Source organism: Salvelinus alpinus, chromosome 15 (assembly GCF_045679555.1).
Source record: "Salvelinus alpinus chromosome 15, SLU_Salpinus.1, whole genome shotgun sequence".
In the NCBI taxonomy this organism is placed as follows: Eukaryota; Metazoa; Chordata; class Actinopteri; order Salmoniformes; family Salmonidae; genus Salvelinus; species Salvelinus alpinus.
The window spans coordinates 58456666-58478419 of record NC_092100.1 but is presented as its reverse complement, the minus strand read 5'-3'; the positions used below and the strand labels follow the sequence as shown (position 1 = coordinate 58478419).

The 21754-nt window shown below is 43.7% G+C and overlaps 1 protein-coding gene across 8 annotated transcripts in view; it reads right to left on the bottom strand.

Moving 5' to 3' along the window:
- LOC139540430 (pleckstrin homology domain-containing family A member 5-like) overlaps positions 1-21754 on the bottom strand; it is a 118348-nt gene that overhangs the window by 33125 nt on the left and 63469 nt on the right. For 7 of the 8 annotated variants that reach the window (XM_071344236.1, XM_071344237.1, XM_071344240.1 and 4 more), the window contains exons 5-8: positions 16879-16979; positions 15109-15224; positions 6613-6985; positions 2234-2445 (exon numbers count right to left, since the gene is read on the bottom strand). In XM_071344236.1, coding sequence (XP_071200337.1) covers positions 2234-2445; positions 6613-6985; positions 15109-15224; positions 16879-16979 — 802 coding nt within the window. Of the gene's footprint in view, positions 1-2233; positions 2446-6612; positions 6986-15108; positions 15254-15642; positions 16980-21754 lie in introns of all 8 variants that reach the window. The other variant, XM_071344243.1, reaches the window with a different exon arrangement.

The window sequence follows — 21754 nt, the reverse complement described above, 5'->3', positions numbered from 1 at the left end:
GTGAATCTAACAGAGTAACAGACTGCCAACATCACAGTCAGAGACGCATCTAACGGCAGTGATGCTCTGTTCCTGGAGCGAGTGCATACACACACTGTTAACGACACATTTTCCAAGCTGAAATCCAGATGACATTTTTTGTCCAACCTTGTGGTGAGTTCATCTGTGCTATGAACCATTAGCCACTGTTCATTTGAATAATTTGTCAGCTGCCATAACCCATGTGTGTGTGTGCAACAGATATGATAAACACACCATGGTGTTTGAGAAGTGTGAAGTGTGTGAGCATACGTGCGCGCACACCGACATGCTCGAAAGGAAAGAGAAGAAACACACTTAAGACAAATACGATTATTCTACCAAGCAAAAATATTTGCACAGGTCAGAGACAGTGCAGATAGAGACTGAGAGATAGCCAGAGACAGAAAAAAAAGATAGGCTGCTCTGGCTATTACCCTCACTTACAGATGCTGGATAACGCAACTAGAGACTGGAGACTGCTACTGAACTCAGGGGAAATGAAGCATCATGTGTGACTGCTGCGGTGGAACAGGGTGGGGTGAGGCATGGAGACCATTTATGCCCAGTAATGGTAAACAGAGCACGCACGCACGCACGCACACACACACACACACACACACACACACACACACACACACACACACACACACACACACACACACACACACACACACACACACACACACACACACACACACACACACACACACACACACACACACACACACACACACACACACACACACACACACAAACACAAACACACACTGCTGGAGAAGTAGGAGTTCAGATGGACCAAACAATTAAGTGGCTGCTGTCTAGATGGAGAAATCAGGCCATATCCCAAATTAAGATGAGGAGATGCTCTGAAGGATCTGGCTGGATGGGTCAAGCTGAGCATTCTTCCCCCCAATTAAGCGGGCAAGCCCTGGGTTGTGTTCAGTAAGGCACGGTAGCAAAACATTTTGACTCTGAAAATGTCTTTTTGTCTTATTAGACCAGATAATTCCTCCCTGTTTCAGTCCATTTTATTCCGTTTGGTGCCTAATGAACACAAACTTTACCCAGATGAGCATTCGGTTAGTCAGTCCATCTCTCGTCCTCTGCCCACTGTACTGTCATTGTTTACCTCTGCAGCTCTGTGGTTTACTGCATTACCATGAATGATTTATGAGTTCCTATCTGTTCTGTTTGGCTCGAGGTACAGATTTAACACAATACTGAAATCCAAACACCCAGCAATGATCTCATATTGCTGAATGACTATTCTCACTTTAATACGCAATTCAAACTGTAGAGTTTGCAAATGCTGCTGCCTGCTTGGTTTCGGGGAGATGTCATAGTTCATGCCAAATATGTGTGGCTTAAAATAATGGATGTCTACTGAAAGTAGATATAATAATTGTCATTCTTGTTTTGTAAAAAAGAGGTGCTTTAAACTGCAGTGTTTTGTAAAAATATAAAGCTTATTCAGACTGTGAACTGTGCTAAAGGCGCTGGTGAGGTTGCTAGCTAATGATGAGCGAGAGAAACAGGATCCCTGCTGACTGGCCACACACACACACACACATACACACGCGCGCGTTCTGTCACGAGATGCTGGTGCTGGGCTGCTGCATGATTCAGAATTTATAACAGGACTAAGAGAAGTTCACTTTCACCCCTCTCTTTCCTCTGCTGTCAGATGATACAGGCTATAAGATGAAGAATACTGTATTGATCCATTTTTCTTCCAGTCCAGAAAGAACAATACACAATTGACTGTCCTACAATAACCTCTACTGCACTGAAGACAGGAGCATACTCTCATACATACGGCATCAATGGTAGGCCTACCGTATGTCTTCTAGTCTGGTCAGTGTGACTGGAATCAAAAAGTAGGAAACTACAGAGGGCTTTACATTTCTAAAAGGGTTTGGATCAAAGAGAGGACACTGTCACACTATTTTGTGGGTCTGAAAAAGTACCAGAGAGGTCAGTGAACAATGTGTAAAAAATTAACACTACTTGTAGTGATCACAAATATGTAAAAACATTTTTTTAACTGCACCAGAACTGAAGGAACTGAGGCAGTTCATGCAGTCTTTTACTGTATAGGCTTCTGAATTGACTTTATATTCCGGAATTATTTGTTCAGTCCAGGAATACATACAACATTTCAAGGTCTCTGAGATAACATCTTGGGACACCAAGAAAATACCCACCCACCCACCTTCTAGTGTCGTCGTCCTGGTTGCGTACTCTCTGTGTGCGGACCCACTGTTCCAGCTGCTGCATGGAGCTGGTCCTGGTCAGGGCCCTGGGCTCAGGCTCTTGCTGGGGGTACTGGGGGGTAGGAGTCATGCTACCCAGGATGGAGGGAGTCTGGTTGGGCTCGGGGTGGGCCATCATCTCCTCTGGGCTCTGGTCCCCGGACCCGTTCACCTAGAGTTTGAAATTCAAAGATTATTCTCACATTGTAGAAATACCACAAGCTCTCCTTGAAATGGTTGACATTTACAATAAAAGACTGCAGCTGCAATTTACAATGAACAATGTTTCAACTAATAAAAATTACATAAAATAGAGTATACCAATAAAGGAAACAACAGCAATAGAATTTATATCATTAAGGGGACCTTCAGTTTTGGAGCAGTTTTACCAAACTCTGGTGCATTTACCCCCTTAGTTCGGTTAGTTTGGACTGGTGTGAATACACAATCCACACTCAGAAGAGCACCAAAAGTCGTACTGTGGTTCACTCAAAAAGAGTGGTCTCGGTCATTCTCCATTTGTACCATGGTAAGGTTCGTTGCAGGTGTGAACGCAGTCCGGACCAAACACAAGAAAAGAACGAGAGGCTTGCAGTAATATCAATTGTTTGACTGTGAGCATTTGATGACACATTATCACAACTTGATATCTTTGAAACATTTTGTGAGTAGCAGTGCCTTTATGAGTGCATAATTAGGGGTGGCAGGGGCAATACAGGGGACATAGGCTACTGAATATAGCCTAGGCCCTGCACGTCGCAGTTAGAGCGCCTATTGCACTGTTTTCCTCCAGAATGTTGTTGGAAAACCAAAGAGAATGTGAAACCAACTGGACCAAATGAAAATAATACAATGTAACAAATAATCTAACTCTGATTCGATCTATAGCGCAGAACTACACCACAAAAACCAAAAGTATGTGTACACCTGCTCGTCGAACATCTCGTTCCAAAATCATGGGCATTAATATGGTGTTGGTTCCCCCTTTGCTGCTATAACATCCTCCACTCTTCTTTGAAGGCTTTCCACTAGATGTTGGAACATTGCTGAGGGGACTTGTTTCCATTCAGCCACGAGCATTAGTGAGGTCGGGCACTGATGTTGGGCGATTAGGCCTGGCTCGCAGTTGGCGTTCCAATTCATCCCAAAGGTGTTTGATGTGGTTGAGATAAGGGCTCGGTGCAGGCCAGTCAAGTTTTTCCACACCAATCTCGACAAAGCATTTCTGTATGGACCTCGCTTTGTGCACAGGGGCATAGTCATGCTGAAACAGGAAAGGGCCTTTCCCAAAATGCTGCCACAAAGTTGGAAGCACAGAATCGTTTAGAATGTCATTATATGCTGTAGCGTTAAGATTTCCATTCACTGGAACTAAGGGGCCTAGCCCAAACCATTATAAACAGCCCCAGACCATTATTCATCCTACACCAAACTTTACAGTTGGCTCTATGCATTGGGGCAGGTATCGTTCTCCTGGCAACCGCCAAACCCAGATTCGGCCTTTAGACTGCCAGATGGTGAAGTGTGACTCATCACTTCAGGGAACGTGTTTCCACTGCTCCAGAGTCCAATGGCGGCGAGCTTTACACCACTCAAGCCGACGCATGGCATTGCGCATGGTGAACTTAAACCTTTGTGCAGCTGCTCGGCCATGGAAACCCATTTAATAACAAACAAATGAGGCACATTTGGGCAGTCTTGATACAACATTTTTAGTAGAAATGCAATGGTTCATTGCATCAGTCTACAACTTTGCACATACACCGCTGCCATCTAGTGGCCAAAATCTACATTGCACCTGGGCTGGAATAATACATTAAGGCCTTTCTCTTGCATTTCAAAGATGGTAAAAAAATAAAAATAATAACGGTTGGTTTTTTTCTTTGTATTATCTTTTACCAGATCTATTGTGTTATATTATCCTACATTTCTTTCACATTTCCACAAACTTCAAAGTGTTTCCTTTCAACTGGTACCAATAATATGCATATCCTTGCTTAAAGGGAAAACAAGGGGCGGATCCTTCAGAGTATAAAGCTCCTGATGAACAGTTATTGTGCTAACGTTGGTTCCAGAGGCAGTTTGGAACTCGGTAGTGAGTGTTGCAACCGAGGACAGACGATGTTTACGTGCTTATGTTCTTCAGCACTCTGCGGTCCCGTTCATCGCGGCTGAGTCGTTGAGCTTCTAGACGTTTCCACTTCACAATACCAGCACTTACAGTTGACCGGGGAAGCTCTAGCATGGCAGAAATTTAACAAACTGACTTGTTGGAAAGGTGGCATCCTATGACGGTGCCAAGTTGAAAGTCTCTGAGCTCTTCAGTAAGGCCATTCTACTGCCAATGTTTGTCTATAGAGATTGCCTGGCCGTTTTCTCGATTTTATACACCTGTCAGCAACGGGTCTGGCTGAAATAGCCAAATCCACTAATTTGAAGGGGGGTCCACAAACTTTTGTATATACAGTACCAGTCAAAAGTTTGGACACACCTACTCATTCAAGGGTTTTTCTTTATTTTTTAAAAATGTTCTACATTGTAGAATAATAGTGAAGACATCAAAACTATGAAATAACACATATGGAATCATGTAGAAACCAAAACAGTCTTGAAGGAGTTCCCACATATGCTGAGCACTTGTTGGCTGCTTTTCCTTCACTCTGCGGTCCAACTTATCTCAAACCATCTCAACTGGGTTGAGGTCGGGTGATTGTGGAGGCCAGGTCATCTGATGCAGCACTCCGTCACTTTCCTTCATGGTCAAATGCCCCTTACAAAGCCCGGAGGTGTGTTTTGGGTAATTTTCTTGTAGAAAAAAATGATAGTCCCACTAAGGGCAAACCAGATGGGATGGCATATCGCTGCAGAATGCTGTGGTAGCCATGCTGGTCAAGTGTGCCTTGAATTCTAAATAAATCACAGACAGTGTCACCAGCAAAGCATCCCCACACCATCACACCTCCTCCTCCATGCTTCACGGTGGGAATCACACATGCAGAGATCATCCATTCATGTACTCTGCGTCTCACAAAGACATGGCGGTTGGAACCAAAAATCTCAAATTTGGACTCATCAAACCAAAGGACAGATTTCCACCAGTCTAATGTCCATTGCTTGGCCCAAGCAAGTCTCTTCTTATTATTGGTGTACTTTAGTAGTGGTTTCTTTGCAACAATTCGACCATGAAGGCCTGATTCACGCAGTCTCCTCTGAACAGTTGATGTTGAAATGTGTCTGTTACTTGAATTCTGTGAAGTGCAATCTGAGGTGCAGTTAATTGACGATTTTTGAGGCTGGTAACTTTAATGAACTTATCATCTGCATCAGATGGATCTCTGGTTCTTCTGTTCCTGTGGCCGTCATCATAGCGCTTGATGGTTTTTGCGACTGCTCTTGAAGAAACGTTCAAAGTTCTTGAAATGTTTCGGATTGACTGGTTACTACATGATTCCTACATGGTTACTACATGATGTGTTATTCATAGTTTTGATGTCTTCACTGTTATTCTACAATGTAGAAAATAGTAAAAATAAAGAAAAACCCTGGAATGAGTAGGTGTGTCCAAGCTTTTGACTGGTACTGTATAGTGTATGTGTTGAAAATGCCATCAAGGACAGTCTTGATCATCAGCGACAGTCTTGATCATCAGCGACAGTCTTGATCAGTATCATAGAATAAATATCAGGGTCAGTCACAGCTTAAGTGTTCATTTAACAGTGTTGTTAAGTAGGTATGGCTGACTTCAAGCTAGTGCTCTGTTCTTATCAGTGGTGTAAAGTACTTAAGTAAAAAATATTTTAAAGTAATAATTAAGTCGTTTTTTGGGGTATCTGTACTTTACTATTTATATTTTTGACAACTTTTACTTTCACTACAGTCTTAAAGAAAATAATGTACTTTTAACTCCTTACATTTTCCCTGACACCCAAAAGTACTCGTTACATTTTGAATGCTTAGTGGGACAGAAAATGGTCCAATTCATACCCTTATCAACAGAACCTCCCCGGTCATCCTTACTGCCTCTGATCTGGCGGACTCACTAAACACAAATGCATCGTTTCTAATTTATGTCTGACTGTTAGAGTGTGCCCCTGGCTATCCATAAAAAAAAATGTTTTTAATTGTGCAGTCTGGTTTGCTTAATATAAGGAATTTTTAATTATTCATATTTTTACTTTTAATACTTAAGTATATTTAGACTTTTAGACTTTTACTCAAGTACTAACTTACTGTGTGAGTCACTTTTACTTGAGTAATTTTCTATTAAGGTATCTTTACTTTTACTCAAGTACTTTTTCCACCACTGGTTCTTATGTCCATTTGTATATCTTGTGTTCACCTGTGGGTATCTGTAGAGCCCGTCTGGTGTGTCTGCCTGTCGTGGGGATCCATCTCGGATGTTCGCAGCAACAGCTGCTGCCTGGTCCGGCTGTAGTTTGATGCTGTTGATCTTAGTAAGCGGACGGTCTCTCTCTGCCCCTTCTTTCTGGAAACCGTAGCGCTCCGCGTCACACTGCTTCCTGTTCCCCTTCTCCTCGGTGGAGGTTACCGTGGTTATGGCGGCAACGGTGTAAAGTTCCCGTTCCCGCTCAGCCTCAGCTTGGTTCCGCTCGTTGTTCTGGATCACTGGTCGGGTTAGGACTGGTCGGTGGTTCTGGGTAATGTGGTTACTGAAGTCCTGAGGACGGCACTGTTCTACTTTTAGTAACCTGCTGGAGAGATGGAAAGAGGGAGAGAGGATGGGAGGAGGAGGATGGGAGGAGGATGGGATAGAATGGGAGGAGGAGGAAGGGGAGGAGGAAGATTAGGGGAGGAGGAGGAAGATGAGGAGAGAGGGGTATGGAGAGAGGGAGGAATGAGAGAGAATAACAGGAGAGCAAAGTCAATGATCCAAGATACAAGATACAATCAAGATACCGTTGCACAGGAGAGTGAGAGAGAGTGTCAGCGTTGTCAGCATTTCCACAGATGCAATGATTGTGTCCTTTATCCAGTCAGAATATATCATAATAGAACCTTTCTCTCTGACACTCATAACAACCTTCCTCTCTGACACTCAGCCATACCTTAAAATATGTGGGCAGCAGCTCTGAGACAGACTTGGGTTCAAATAATATTTTTTATCTGGAATTGATTGAGCTTGCCTGGCACAATGGAACCAATAGAATAGTCATAGAAGTGCAAATTCCACCCAACTGGCATTGCAGACAGACTAAAGCAAACACTCAAAGGATTTGAAATATTTCAAAAATAATTTGAACCCGGATCCATCTCTGACACTCAGCCATGCTTTATACTGATATTGCTGCAGCTCTGAGACAAAGGGAAAGTGATCCTATGAGGGGCTAAGCTACAATAGATCCTGCAGCTGCCAGCCCAGTGCTGAGAGAGAGGAAACCAGAGAAGGCCTATAAACTATTGGCTCTGACTCCAGTCCAGACTGACAGGCCCGGAAGGTCCTGCCGCTCATTCAGACCTGCTGGCAACCCCTCCCTGACCTCTCTGGGGTCACACACTCATGCAGTTCCATATGAGTTCCACACATACACATGCAGGCGCGCACACATATCTGTTAAACAGGTTGGTGCCTTGGCTCTCTCAAGGTAATGGATACCATTGGTCCTTTGCCTTGTATGAGCTGAAGGTCACATCAACAAAGGCAATCCACCAGGAAGACACAGTGTGGGAATCTCAGTGTTAAGAGAGAGAGAGAGAGAGCGAAAAGTGAGAAGAGGGTGAGAGAGATAGAGAGTGCGATAGAGACACAGAGAAAAAGAGATAGAAAGAAAAGTAAGAGACCAATCTGTTTGACAGCCGTCCCAGTTTCTAAACTCAGGCTGTTGGCGTTTAATGGCAGTAGCCAGCAACATAATGTGTTTCCCTGCCCTCTGCCTGTCTGTGTCTCTTTCAGGATTATGGAAGTCACATAGGGCCCTATGAAAACCTTGTCTGCATGACCTCATCAGGCATGTTTCTGCTGCATTACACACCACTGACTGGCTGATCAGTATATTTAGCTGGAAGAAAGGCTGCGAGGTAGTTTTATTTTTGTATTTAAGGCTGTTTACTTCTGGGTGGTTTTATGAATGTATGAAAGGTTTTATGCTCAAACACCTAGAGTAGAGGTACAATGGGTACAAATAGAGTAAAGGTTATTATGCGTTCCAAGATAAAGCAACATATTGGGACGTTTTGGTCGAATTACAAGAGGCAGATTTTAAGAATGAACCACCGGGTTTTAAGAGTAAGAGAAGGTAAGGAAAAGGGCAAAAGCAGTAGAGGAGATGGTGCCATTTGCACCAGTCCCTACAGGGGGAAGGTTAGGGCCCTGGCAGAGTGGTGCCCGGAAAATAACCTCTCCCTCAACGTCAACAAAACGAAGGAGCTGATCGTGGACTTCAGGAGACAGCAGAGGAAGCACAACCCCATCCACATCGACAGGGCTGCAGTGAAGAGGTTGAAAAGCTTCAAGTTCCTAGGCGTGCACATCACTGACAACCTAAAATAGTCCATCCATCCACACAGACAGTGTGGTGAAGAAAGCAAAACAACGCCTCTTCAAACCTCAGGAGGCTGAAAAAATTTGTTTTGGCCCGTAAGACCCTCACAAACTTCTACAGATCAACCATTAAGAACATCCTTTCGGGCTGTATCACCGCTTAGTATGGCAACTGCACCATCCACAATCGCAGGGCTCTCCAGAGCCCAACGCATTAACAGGGGCACACTGCCTGCCCTCCAGGACATTGACAGCACCTGGTGTCACAGGAAGGACCTCAGCCACCCAAGCCATGGCCTGTTCACCCCAGTACCTAGAAGGTGGAGACAGTACAGCTGCATCAAAGCTGGGTCCGAGAGACTGAAAAACAGCTTCTATATCCAGACCATCAGACTGTAAAAGAGTCACCACTAGCTAGCCTCCGCCCAGTATCCTGACCTGAACTTTACTCACTGTTACTAGCCGGCTTCCACCTGGTACTCAACCCTGCACTTTATAGACTGATGCCCTGTGTAAACTGAAGAAAAACATAAACGCGACATGCAACAATGTTGAAGTATTGTTGGCGCAGGAGGAAGGCAGACGTATTGTGTTTTTTTGTTTGTTTATCTGCGTTGTAAAAACGTTTTTTTAAACTTATTTTGTACATAATGTTGCCCCTACTGTTTCTTATGACCGAAAATAATTTATAGACATCATGACTGCGATTAATCACCACGGACTAGCAGAATCCTTTTTTTCCTTACACGAATCTGACGAGCCCGACACGAAGGTTATACAGCTTCCTCGGGAACAGGCCCCGATCCCTGTGATCTGCATGAAGAGGCGGCGGAGAAAGAGGGGCCGAAGAGTGGGCTGCCTTCTAAGAATTCGTAGAATAAACCCCCACTTCCCTCCATTCTTCTAGCAAACGTGCAATCTTTGGAGAATAAAATCGTCGAGTTACACGGAAGATTAAACTACCAACGGGACATTAAAAACTGTAAAATCTTATGCTTCACAGAGTCGTGGCTGAACGACGACATTATCAACATACAGCTGGCTAGTTATACGATGTACTGGCAGGATAGAACAGAGGCGTCTGGTAAGACTAGGGGGAGTGGTCTATGTATTTTTGTAAATAACAGCTGGTGCACAATATCTAAGGAAGTCTCGAGCTATTGCTCGCCTGAGGTAGAATATCTCATGATAAGCTGTAGACCACACTACCTACCGAGAGAGTTTTCATCTGTATTCTTCGTAGCTGTTCTGCCATAAGCAAACAAGAAAACGCTTACCCAGAGACGGCGCTCCTAGTAGCCGAGGACGTTAATGCAGGGAAACTTAAATCTGTTTTACCAAATTTCTATCAGCATGTTAAATGCCAACCAGAGGAAAAAGAACTCTGGACCACCTATACTCCACACACAGAGACGCATACAAAGCTCTCCCTCGCCCTCCATTTGGCAAATCTGACCATAATTCTATCCTCCTGATTCCTGCTTACAATTCAAAATTTAAGCAGGAAGCACCAGTGACTAGATCAATACAAAAGTGGTCAGATGAAGCAGATGCTAAGCTACAGGACTGTTTTGCTAGCACAGACTGGAATATGTTCCGGGATTCCTCCGATGGCATTGAGGAGTACACCACATCAGTCATTGGCTTCATCAATAAGTGCATCGATAAAGTTTACAGGCAGCATCCACACTAAGCTAAAGACTAGATCTGCCGCTTTCAAGGAGTGGGACTCTAACCAGGAAGCTTATAAGAAATCCTGCAATGCCCTCCGACGAACTTTCAAACAGGCAAAGCATCAATACAGGACTAAGATCGAATCTTACTACACCGGATCCGACGCTCGTCGGATGTCGCAGGGCTTGCAAACCATTACAGACTACAAAGGGAAGCACAGCCGAGAGCTGCCCAGTGACACACGCCTCCCAGATGAGCTAAAGTGCTTCTATGCTCGCTTCGAGGCAAATAACATTGAAACATGCATGAGATTACCAGCTGTTCTGGAAGACTGTGTGATCAGGCTCTCCGTAGCCGAAGTGATTAAGGCCTTTAAACAGGTCAACATTCACAAGTCCGCAGGGCCAGATGGATTACCAGGACGTGTACTGCAAGCATGAGCTGACCAACTGGAAAGTCTCTTCACTGACATTTTCAACCTCTCCCTGTCCGAGTCTGTAATACCAACATGTTTAAAGCAGACCACCATAGTGCCTGTGCCCAAGAACAGTAAAGGTAACCTGCTTAAATGACTCCCGACCCGAAGCACTCACGTCTGTAGCCATGAAGTTCTTTGAAAGGCTGGTCATGGCTCACATCAACACCATCATCCCAGAAACCCTAGACCCACTCCAATTTGCATACCACCCCAAAAGATCCACAGATGATGCAATCTCTATTGCACTCCACACTGCCCTTTCCCACTTGGACAAAAGGAACACCTAAGTGAGACTGCTATTCACTGACTATAACTCATGCATTCAACACCATATAGCCCCCATAGCTCATCAATAAGCTAAGGACCCTGGGCCTAAACACCTCCCTCTACAACTGGATCCTGGACTTCCTGACGGGCTGCCCCCAAGTAGTAAGGGTAGGTAACAAAACATCCACCATGCTGATTCTCAACACAGGGGCCCCTCAGGGGTGTGTGCTCAGTCCCCTCCTGTACTCCCTGTTCACTCATGACTGCACGGTCAGGCACGACTCCAACACTATCATTAAGTTTGCTGATGACACAACAGTGGTAGGCCTGATCACAGACAACGATGAGACAGCCTATAGGGAGAAGGTCAGAGAACTGGCAGTGTGGTACCAGGACAACAACCTCTCCCTCAACGTGATCAAGACAAAGGAGATGATTGTGGACTACAGGAAAAAGAGGACCGAGCACGCCCTCATTTTCATCGATGGGGCTGCAGTAGAGCAGGTTGAGAGCTTCAAGTTCCTTGGTGTTCACATCACCAACAAACTAACATGGTCCAAGCACACCAAGACAGTCGTGAAGAGGGCACGACAAAACCTATTCCCTCTCAGGAGACTGAAAAGATTTAGCATGGGTCCTCAGATCCTCAAATCCTCAAAAGGTTCTACAGCTGCGCCATCTAGAGCATCCTGTCTGTTTGCATCACTGCCTGGTATGGCAACTGCTCGGCCTCCGACCGCAAGGCAATACCGAGGGTAGTGCGAACGGCCCAGTACATCACTGGGGCCAAGCTTCTTGCCATCCAGGACCTCTATACCAGGCAGTGTAAGAGGAAGGCCCTAAAAATTGTCAAAGACTTCAGCCATCCTTGTCATAGACTGTTCTCCCTGCTACTGCACGGCAAGCGGTATCGGAGCGCCAAGTCTAGGTCCAAGAGGCTTCTAAACAGCTTCTACCCCCAAGCTATGAGACTCCTGAACATCTAGTCAAATGAATGCCCAGACTATTTGCATTGCCCCCCCCCCCCTCTCTTTACACCACTGCTACTCTCTGTTGTCATCTATGCATAGTCACTTTAATAACTCTACCTACATGTACATACTACCTCAACTAACCGGTGCCCCCGCACATTGACTCTGTATCGGTACCCTCCTGAATATGGCCTCGATATTGTTATTTTACTTCTGCTCTTTAATTACTTGTAACTTTTATCTTTTTTTCTTATCCACATTTTTTTTTAAACTGCATTGTCGGTTAGGGGCTCGTAAGTAAGCATTTCACTGTAAGGTGAAATTGTCACGGCCGTCAAAAGGAGGAGACCAAAGCGCAGTGTGGTGAGCGTACATAATCCTTTTATTTAGAAATAAAGCAGACAAAAACAACAAACAATACAAAACAACCGTGAAGCATAAGGGCTATGTGCCATAAACAAACTTCCCACACTGAAAGGAGGGAAAAGGGCTACCTAAGTATGGTTCCCAATCAGAGACAACGATAGACAGCTGTCCCTGATTGAGAACCATACCCGGCCAAAACATAGAAATACAAAATCATAGAAAACAAAAACATAGAATGCCCACCCCAAATCACACCCTGACCAAACCAAATGTGGAAGGTTCTCCCATCTCCACAGAATAACTTCGGAGCTCTGTCAGAGTGGCTCTTGGTCACCTCCTTGACCAAGGCCCTTCTCCCCCGATTTCTCAGTTTGGCCGGAAGGCCAGCTCAAGGAAGAGTCTTGGTGTTTCCAAACTTCTTCCATTTAAGAATGATGGAGGCCACTGTGTTCTTGGGGACCTTCAACGCTGTCAACATTTTTGTGCACCCTTCCCCAGATCTATCGGAGCTCTATGGACAATTCCTTCAAATCAAATCAAATGTTATTTGTCACATGCGCCAATTACAACAGGTTTCACCTTACAGTGAAATGCTTACTTACAAGCCGTTAACCAACAACCAAGTAAAGAAAAATAAGTATTTTGTAAAAAAAAAGATAAGTAAAAATGTAAAATAAATGTAACAAATAATTAAACAGCAGTAGTAAAATAACAATAGCGTGGCTATATACAGGGGGAACCGGTACAGAGTCAATGTGCGGGGGCACCGGTTAGTTGAGGTAATTGAGGTAATATGTACATGTAGGTAGAGTTAATAAAGTGACTATGCATAGATAATAAACAGAGAGTAGCAGCAGCGTAAAAGAGGGGTCTGGCCCTTTGATTAGCTGTTCTGGAGTCTTATGTCTTGGGGGTAGAAGCTGTTAAGAAGCCTTGGACCTAGCCTTGGACCTAGACTTGGTGCTCCAGTACCGCTTTCCGTGTGGCAGCAGAGAGAACAGTCTATGACTAGGGTGGCTGGAGTCTTTGGCAATGTTTAGGGCCTTCCTCTGACACCTCCTGGTATAGAGGTCCTGGATAGCGGGAAGCTTGGCCCCAGTGATGTACAGGGCCGTACGCACTACCCTCTGTAGTGCATTGCGGTCGAAGGCCGAACAGTTGCCATACTAGGCAGTGATGCAACCAGTCAGGATGCTCTCGATGTGCAGCTGTAGAACCTGATGGCTTGGTTTTTGCTCTGACCTGCACTGTCAGCTGTGTGACCTTATATAGACAGGTTTGTACCTTTCCAAATCATGTCCAATCAATTGATTTTACCACAGCTGGACTTGTAGAAACATCTAAAGGATGATCAATGGAAACAGGATGCACCTGAGCTCAATTTCGAGTCTCACAGCAAAAGTTCTGAATACTTATGTAAATAAGGTATTTCTGTTTTTATTAGTAATAATTTGCTCAAATTTATAAAAACCTGTTTTCGCTGTCACGATGGGGTTTGTGTGTAGATTAATGAGGGGGAAAAACGACTTAATACATTTTAGAATAAGGCTGTAATGTAACAAAATGTTGAAAAAGTCATGAGGTCTGAATACTTTCCGAATGCACTGTATATTCCGGACTCTGACATTGATCGTTCTAATATTTCTATATTCTTTAATTCCTTCTTTTTATTTTGGGGATTTGAGTGTATTGTTTTGTATTGTTAAGAATTGCTGCACTGTTGGAGGTAGGAACATAAGCATTTCGCTACACCCGCGATAACATCTGCAAAATATGTGTATGCGACCATTTTTTATTTTTATTTTGAATTGGCAGCAGTGTTGTTCCGGTGTCACCTGCTCAATTAGTTATCGTATCTCCCTGAGGACTGCAGCCAGAGACACCATCACATCACTTCATTTAATTAAAAATCACTTCACTGTTCAGGCCTCCTCTTCACTCTGCCAGGTAGATGACACACACACACGCTGTTCTGCCGTGTAGAGAGGAGGAAGCGTTGTTGAGGAAGGTTGCCAGGTGACTGTTATTTCACTCTAAGTCCCCATAATCCCTTCACATGACGCCTCTATCACACACACACACACACACACACACAGTCAGTCAGTCAGTACAGTTTGTACTGTAGCTCATGCGTCCTTCACGCTAAACCTGCATTGTGCATCCAGGACACACACACACCCCTATCCTCTGACAATAGCCAGGTTATGCAACAGTGAAGAGCCCGCGTTTTCTGTATCACTCAGTCTCACTCTAGAGGACTGGAATATGTTGAGGTGGATGAGACTCTTCCCTAATCAACTACATGCTGAGGAAAGCAATTCAGAGAGCTCAAATAACAGTAAAACAGAACAGCTCCTTAATATTTATATTTAAGAGGTTACCACCGTTCAAACACTGTCTGAGATCCAATGAAACTATTCCTCCAAGTTCAGTAGCTAAATTGACTAAGACAATAGTCCAGTATAGACTGAGCCTCACAGCTCGACTGAATGGGAAATAGGATCTCTGTTTAGTTACTACTCAGTACTGACATCTCAACTGAATAGGAAACGAAGTGTCACTTATTGATTGAGTACAAACCTCTTGATAGGCTCTGAGTGCACCAGGGCAGCGTCTGTCATCACCTTCATCCATGACTCCATGTCTTTGGCTGCGTCTGTGCAAAAGTAGTACGTTCGCATGTTGGGATGTGTCGCCTGCCGGATCAGAGTCGAAGAGAAGAGACCTGGAAGGGAAGAGAGAAAGGGTAAGAAGCGGGTTAGTTGAGTCAACTGGGATGTGGTCTCTTTTACTCTGGCTTGATTTGAGTTCTAAAGCTAACACTGTATATGTGAACAGTCAGTCAGAATAGTTTGCAGCATCATCTCTTATCAATGATGGACATAACCATATCTCAGTTCTTTTGTTCTGACAGCATCATTGACTAGTTAAATTCTTCCTGCTGGTGTGAATGTTTTTTATAGGACACATAGAACGTATATTTTAGGACATAATATCATTCTGACATAATTTTATCCTGATATAATAAAATCCACACCACCATGTAGGCCAAACCCATCTAAACCCATGACTCATCGGATTTGTATACCACTACATTACGGAATCAGGACTCACCATGCAACACTTGGACTGGTAAACAGGCTGCTGATTCCCCTCACTCAAGATCCGCTCGCAGTAGACAAACAAAGGCATTGTTAGTGTGTGCACGGACGAAGGAGACAGCAGAGAGAGAAAGACAGACAAGAACACACTGAGTAATACCAATATTCTGTTGACCAGGGACTAAAGGCAGCCATTCCTGTGTCATCCAAAAATGTATTTGTAACAACAGTCAGTGAGGAATAAGGGGCTTATGAAACTGCCATGTTTGCCACAAGAGACAGGAATATGGAGAGTTTAAAATGATTGGCATAATGTTGAGTTAGCGTCATTCCATTTTCTTTGAGTTATGTAAAATATTGCTATTATTATTATTATTCCTAAGAACTACAGGGGTCATGCACAGCTCTGTTTTCTTCCTCCTCCCCCTTCATTTCCCTTCCTCCATGATCTGTCTCCCTCCATCCTTCTCTCTCTGAGGAGATGGAAACTGAGTATGTGTGTGGTTGGTTAGAAAGAACTTGGGAAGACTCCTAGCGTCATTCCATTTCCTTTGAGTTATGTAAAATATTGCTATTATTATTATTATTCCTAAGAACTACAGGGGTCATGCACAGCTCTGTTTTCTTCCTCCTCCCCCTTAATTTCCCTTCCTCCATCCTTCTCTCTCTGAGGAGATGGAAACTGAGTATGTGTGTGGTTGGTTAGAGAGAACTTGGGAAGACTCCTGGGCGTCTGTGTGGCTGTGCTGTTTGGCAGGGCTGAGCCGAACCCTCGTCTCTCTCTGTGGCTTTGGAAAGGAACCCGACCAGAGAGAAAGCCACAGCACCGAAAGAGATGCCATAAAATTAAATAGGACTGGCTTCCACTGGACTCTGAGGCTCTAGAGCTGAAGGCGGCTCCTGCTGCTTACTACCAATACTCTATAGCAGTAGCAGCAGATGCCAGATAAAACAGCCTTATTTTTCCTCTCTTTGACCAAGACTAAACTTAGCTTACTAACAATGCTTAGTAGTGGCAGCACACGCCAGAAAAAAACAGCATTTTCTCTTCCCTCTTAATCCTTGACTAAACTCACTCTTTTCTTCTTGTTCACATTTCTTTTTTTATATATCAAACAAACTTGAATTTTTCACCTAATGAATCTCTCACTCGTTTCCCCTTAACTCTGGAATCTCAGACACCAAATAAAAAGAATCAACCACTGTGGCCAAACGACAATTTGACAAAAGAATGAAAACAAGTACTGACCTTGAAGGCATATTTCCTGTTGATGTGGTCGTCGACAGACAGCATAGATATATGAAAGCTAGGCAGGAGGATGCTGCCGAGGATACCCTCCTCTTTCTCATCTGAAGGAAACAAAAACAAAGAGGAAACAAAGATGAGTTGTATTTCATCTGTAGGATAGATCCTTATTTTATCTTCTTCAGAAGTTTGTCTATGCAGTTATTGCTGCTGTGAAACAAATCACTCTTCCTCACCAGGATAATTATATAAAATCATATTAAGGAGGTTACCCAGTGATTTAAATTACAGGCAGGGAAAGAGATTAGCATATATCCATTGATTAAACTCCAGCAGAGAGATAACCTTTCGCTAAGCCGTATTACATCCAGCTGAGAGACCATACTGGGTGGAAGTGTGTGTGTGTGTGTGTGTGTGCGCGCGCACGTGTCTGCGTGTGTACTGCGAAGCGTGTGTGTGTGCTCTCTGTGGTAGGAAGTGGATGGAAACCGTTTGTCCTGGGGCTCTGACTGGGAGGCCTGGCTCCAGGATCGATCTGTGTCCTCCAGCCTGTTTTGTTCTCCATCCTTCTCTCACTCCCAGCCTCCCTCTCACCCTCCCTCCCTCCCTCCATAAGGCAGTAAAGTGCAGTAAATGAGATTTCACACTAACTGGGGGAAAAGTGTGAGACCAATCCGGCCCCGGAGGACTGGAGATGCCCATGACCTAGACTATGGCTGCGTCCCAAATTTCACCATATAGGGTGCCATTTCAGATGCAGCCATACTATATGTAAGCTATACCTGCTGTTCAAAGGGCTCTGTGTGTTTGATGTATCACTTACCATTTTCCTGTGGAATCACTGGTTTGTAATAAAACTGTTTCCGTTTCTCTCTTACTCTACCACTCACTGCTGCCCCCAAGCTAGCAATGAAACCGCTCTATTTGGTCGTCTGACCAAAGCACCAGTTTCAATCCAAGTGCCAATGCCGTTTAGCAAAGTCCAGCAGTTGACATTTGTTGTATGATATTGGCCACTTAAAGTACTTAAGTAAAAATACTTAAAAGTACTACTAGTACTTAAGTCGTTTTTGGGGGTATCTTGAATTTATTATTTCTATTTTTGACAACTTTTACTTTTAGTTCACTACATTCCTAAAGAAAATAATGTACTTTTTACTCCATAACACAAAATTACTCGTTACATTTCGAATGCTTAGCAGGACAAAAAATGGTCCAATTCACACACTTATCAAGAGGACATCCCTGGTCATCTCTACTGCCTCTGATCTGGCGGACTCTGTAACAAAAGTCATTTTCTTCCTCCTCCTCGGACGAGGAGAGGCGAGAAGGATCGGACCAATACGCAGAGTGGTTAGTTTCCATAGTGATTTAATATATAACAAAACAATATGCGATACAAAATAACAAAATAACTACCGTGACAGTCCCGTGAGGTACAAACACTGACACGGAAAACAAACACCCACAAAACACACGTGAAACCCCGGCTGCCTAAGTATGATTCTCAATCAGGGACAACGATTGACAGCTGCCTCTGATTGAGAATCATACCAGGCCGAACACACAAAAAACCCAAAATAAAAATCACACATCGACAACCCACCCAACTCACGCCCTGACCATACTAAATAAATACAAAAACAAGGGAAAACAGGTCAGGAACGTGACAGACTCACTAAACGCAAATCCTTATTTTGTAAATTATTGGAGCATTAAAGTGTGTTGGAGCGTGCCCCTAGCTAGCCGTAAATAAATAAAAACAAGAAAATGGTGCTGTCTGGTTTGCTTAATATAAGGAATTTTTTATTATTCATACTGTTACTTTTAATACTAAAGTATATTTTAGCAATTACATTTACCTTCGATACTTAAGTATATTTAAAACCAAATAAGACTTTTACTGAAATAGTATTTTACTGGGTGACTTGAGTCATTTTCTATTAAGTTATCTTTACTTTAACTCAAGTATGACAATTGGTTACTTTTTCCACCACTGCACACCAGTGGTGGGTTTGGCATCAAAATAAGAATTAATAACTTGCCTGGCTACCCAGACGCCTTGCACCGGCCAAACCGGCCCATGGACGTTAGTTTCTTCTGCGCAACGAGTCTGGATCAATGAGTCACTGGATGCAAACGCATTCGGGGCTGATTGATTGGTCCAGACACCGATGGGTTGGGCCTGAGCCAGAACACACATGGGTAAAGCGGCGGTTTGAAAACTTGTCATTGGCTTTGATACTGATTGGTTAGAGACAACCCTTATGACTTTTGTACAATGCCCCTAGTCACCACAAACCACAGTCTCAGACTAATGTATGTAGCGAACAACAGGGCAGCGGAAGAATTTAGTGTGTCGTCAGGCTAAAAAGATACCTATACCTACTGTAAAATATGGTGGTGGACCAGCTTCCACTGGTCTTGGGACCCTTGTTAAGGTCAACGGCATCATTAACTTTACCGAGTACCAGGACATTTTTAAAAACTTGGCTGCCTCTTCCAGGAGGCAGAAACTTAGCCACAAGTGGATATTCCAGCAAAACAATAACCCCTAGCACACACCGAAATCCACAAAGAAATTGTTAATTGGCCACAGAATCAACATTTTGCAATAGCCAATGCAATCTCCGGAAAATAGGCACAGAGCAAATTTCCGGTCTGCTGATCGCGCAAACTTGAACGTGCTTGAACTTCCAGCGCGCGTTTAATATGAATACTGAGGCTGTACCCGCTTCAAGTTACAGTTTAAACAGTGGCCAAGCAGGCTACTGTGGCTATTTGATCATAATCTAGGCCTACCAGAGTGGCCTACCATAAAAAAAACTATGGATACATTCATCCCATAACATTTTAACATGGAAATAGCTGTTCTATCATTCAGCCTACGGTTGCAACCAATGTGTGGTGTTCAATGTAGGCCTACATTTCATGAGACTTTTGAAAAAAAACATGCAGGGCTTGACATTAACCTGTTTCTCAACTTGTCCTTCAGACATGGAGGTGACTGGAAATGTTGTGTTGTTTGATGCAAGAAACCACTTTACAAAATAAAATGCATTATTATTCCCATACCATTATTACAGAGAAACAGACAAATTATTTTACCCTCTGCCTTTGGCTACTTAGCTTATTCAAGCCTGTCTCAAAATACAACACTGCCCCTTTAAGACAAAAAAAAGCTCTTTACCTGACTTGCTTTTCAAAGATGTCTAGAAATGTACATGTTTTGTGCTCTTGTAGGAAGCAATCACTCCATTATAGCTGACTACAAATTATTTATAACTTGGCCAATAACTCACTAACTATCAAAGGATATTAACAAAATGTGCACACGTGGCTACATACCGCCACCAACAAGACTGGTGTACAAATCCCTTATACATTGCTTGAAAAAATATATAAATAATAATAAATCAACAAATACCCTACCATCTGACCCTACACTCACTAAAAACCTACTCCACTATTTAAATCTACTTAATCCTACCTCAGGCCAACAGTCTGATAGGATGGGACACCACCACTTAACACACCCTGTAACTCTTCTGACATCAAGTCTCGCACACCCAAATACCTCTCTGCAGCTGCCAGGGACTGCTGCTCAGAATAAATATCAGCCCCTGGAGAGAAGCACCTCCATTTTCTGTGACTTACGTTTCATCCCTGCAGTACATTTGATAACCATTGCTTTAAATGCTAAAAATCCAATCTTACTGAAACATATATCACTTGTTGGCCGATCCCTCTACTGCTCACACCACTACTCTCATGATCCCTCCCCCTTGACCCGTCTTTCTCTAGTTTCTTCACTGCCTCAGTAAACGATAACTGCAGTACTCCAACCCTGGAAACCTCAACCTGCCTTTCTCGCACCAGACATTGCTGATCCCCAGCCCCATGTGCACCCCTACAATTAACACATACCACTACTTTCCCCAATGCTACACATTCCTTTGTCTCATGCCCTTCTGCACACTTCTCACACCTAGGAACCTCCCTCCTACACACTGCTGCCACATGCCCATAAGCTTGACACCTCTAACCACATCATGTACTCGGCACAAAAGCTTGTACGGGATAACTTACATATCCTAACATCACTTTGTCGGGCAAAGACTCAACATCAAAACTCAAAAGAACAGACAACGACTCTTCTGTTTCAACACTCACTCCACCCTGTCTGCGTCGCACCAAATGACGAGCATCACAAACACCGTGAATCTTCCCCTTCAGTTGGTCAACATTCACATTTACCCCTACCCCAGTAATCACACCTCTCAATGGCACCCTTGAGACTAAAACAATTGACCTCTATTTTCCCCATTTGTTTTCCAGTTCAAAGTAAATGGCTCAGATCCATATATGGCAATGGTCTATTTGCAAATAGGCCTATGGTAACGCCGTACCGGTCTGTGTAGAGTACGGGTTAGGGTTAGAGTCGTGTGTGTCAATGCAATAGAATCCTACTCCAATGCGTTCTGCCTACAACAAAATCTCTTGCATATCTAGTTTTGCATATCTAGTTTTGCATAGTTAATTTTGTTTCGGCATGTTGCATTGACTACGTTACTGACTACAATTTTGGACATGTAACTAGTAACTTTAACGGATTACATTTAGAAAGTAATCTACCCAACCCCTTGCATGAGTGTGTGCGTGCGTTATATACAGTAGATCTTGTATAAACACAGGGACATGGCTAAAAAAACGGAATCACAACCACAGAACCGCACACCAGTGAAGCCACTCAGCAGAGAAGGTCATACCCTAGGTGGCCATAGGCCTTGTTGTCTACCAGGTTATTAAACAGAGGTGCCTAGTTATTCTTCTGTTGTTGATATCAGGTAACGTGCAACCTAACCCTGGCCCTGATATG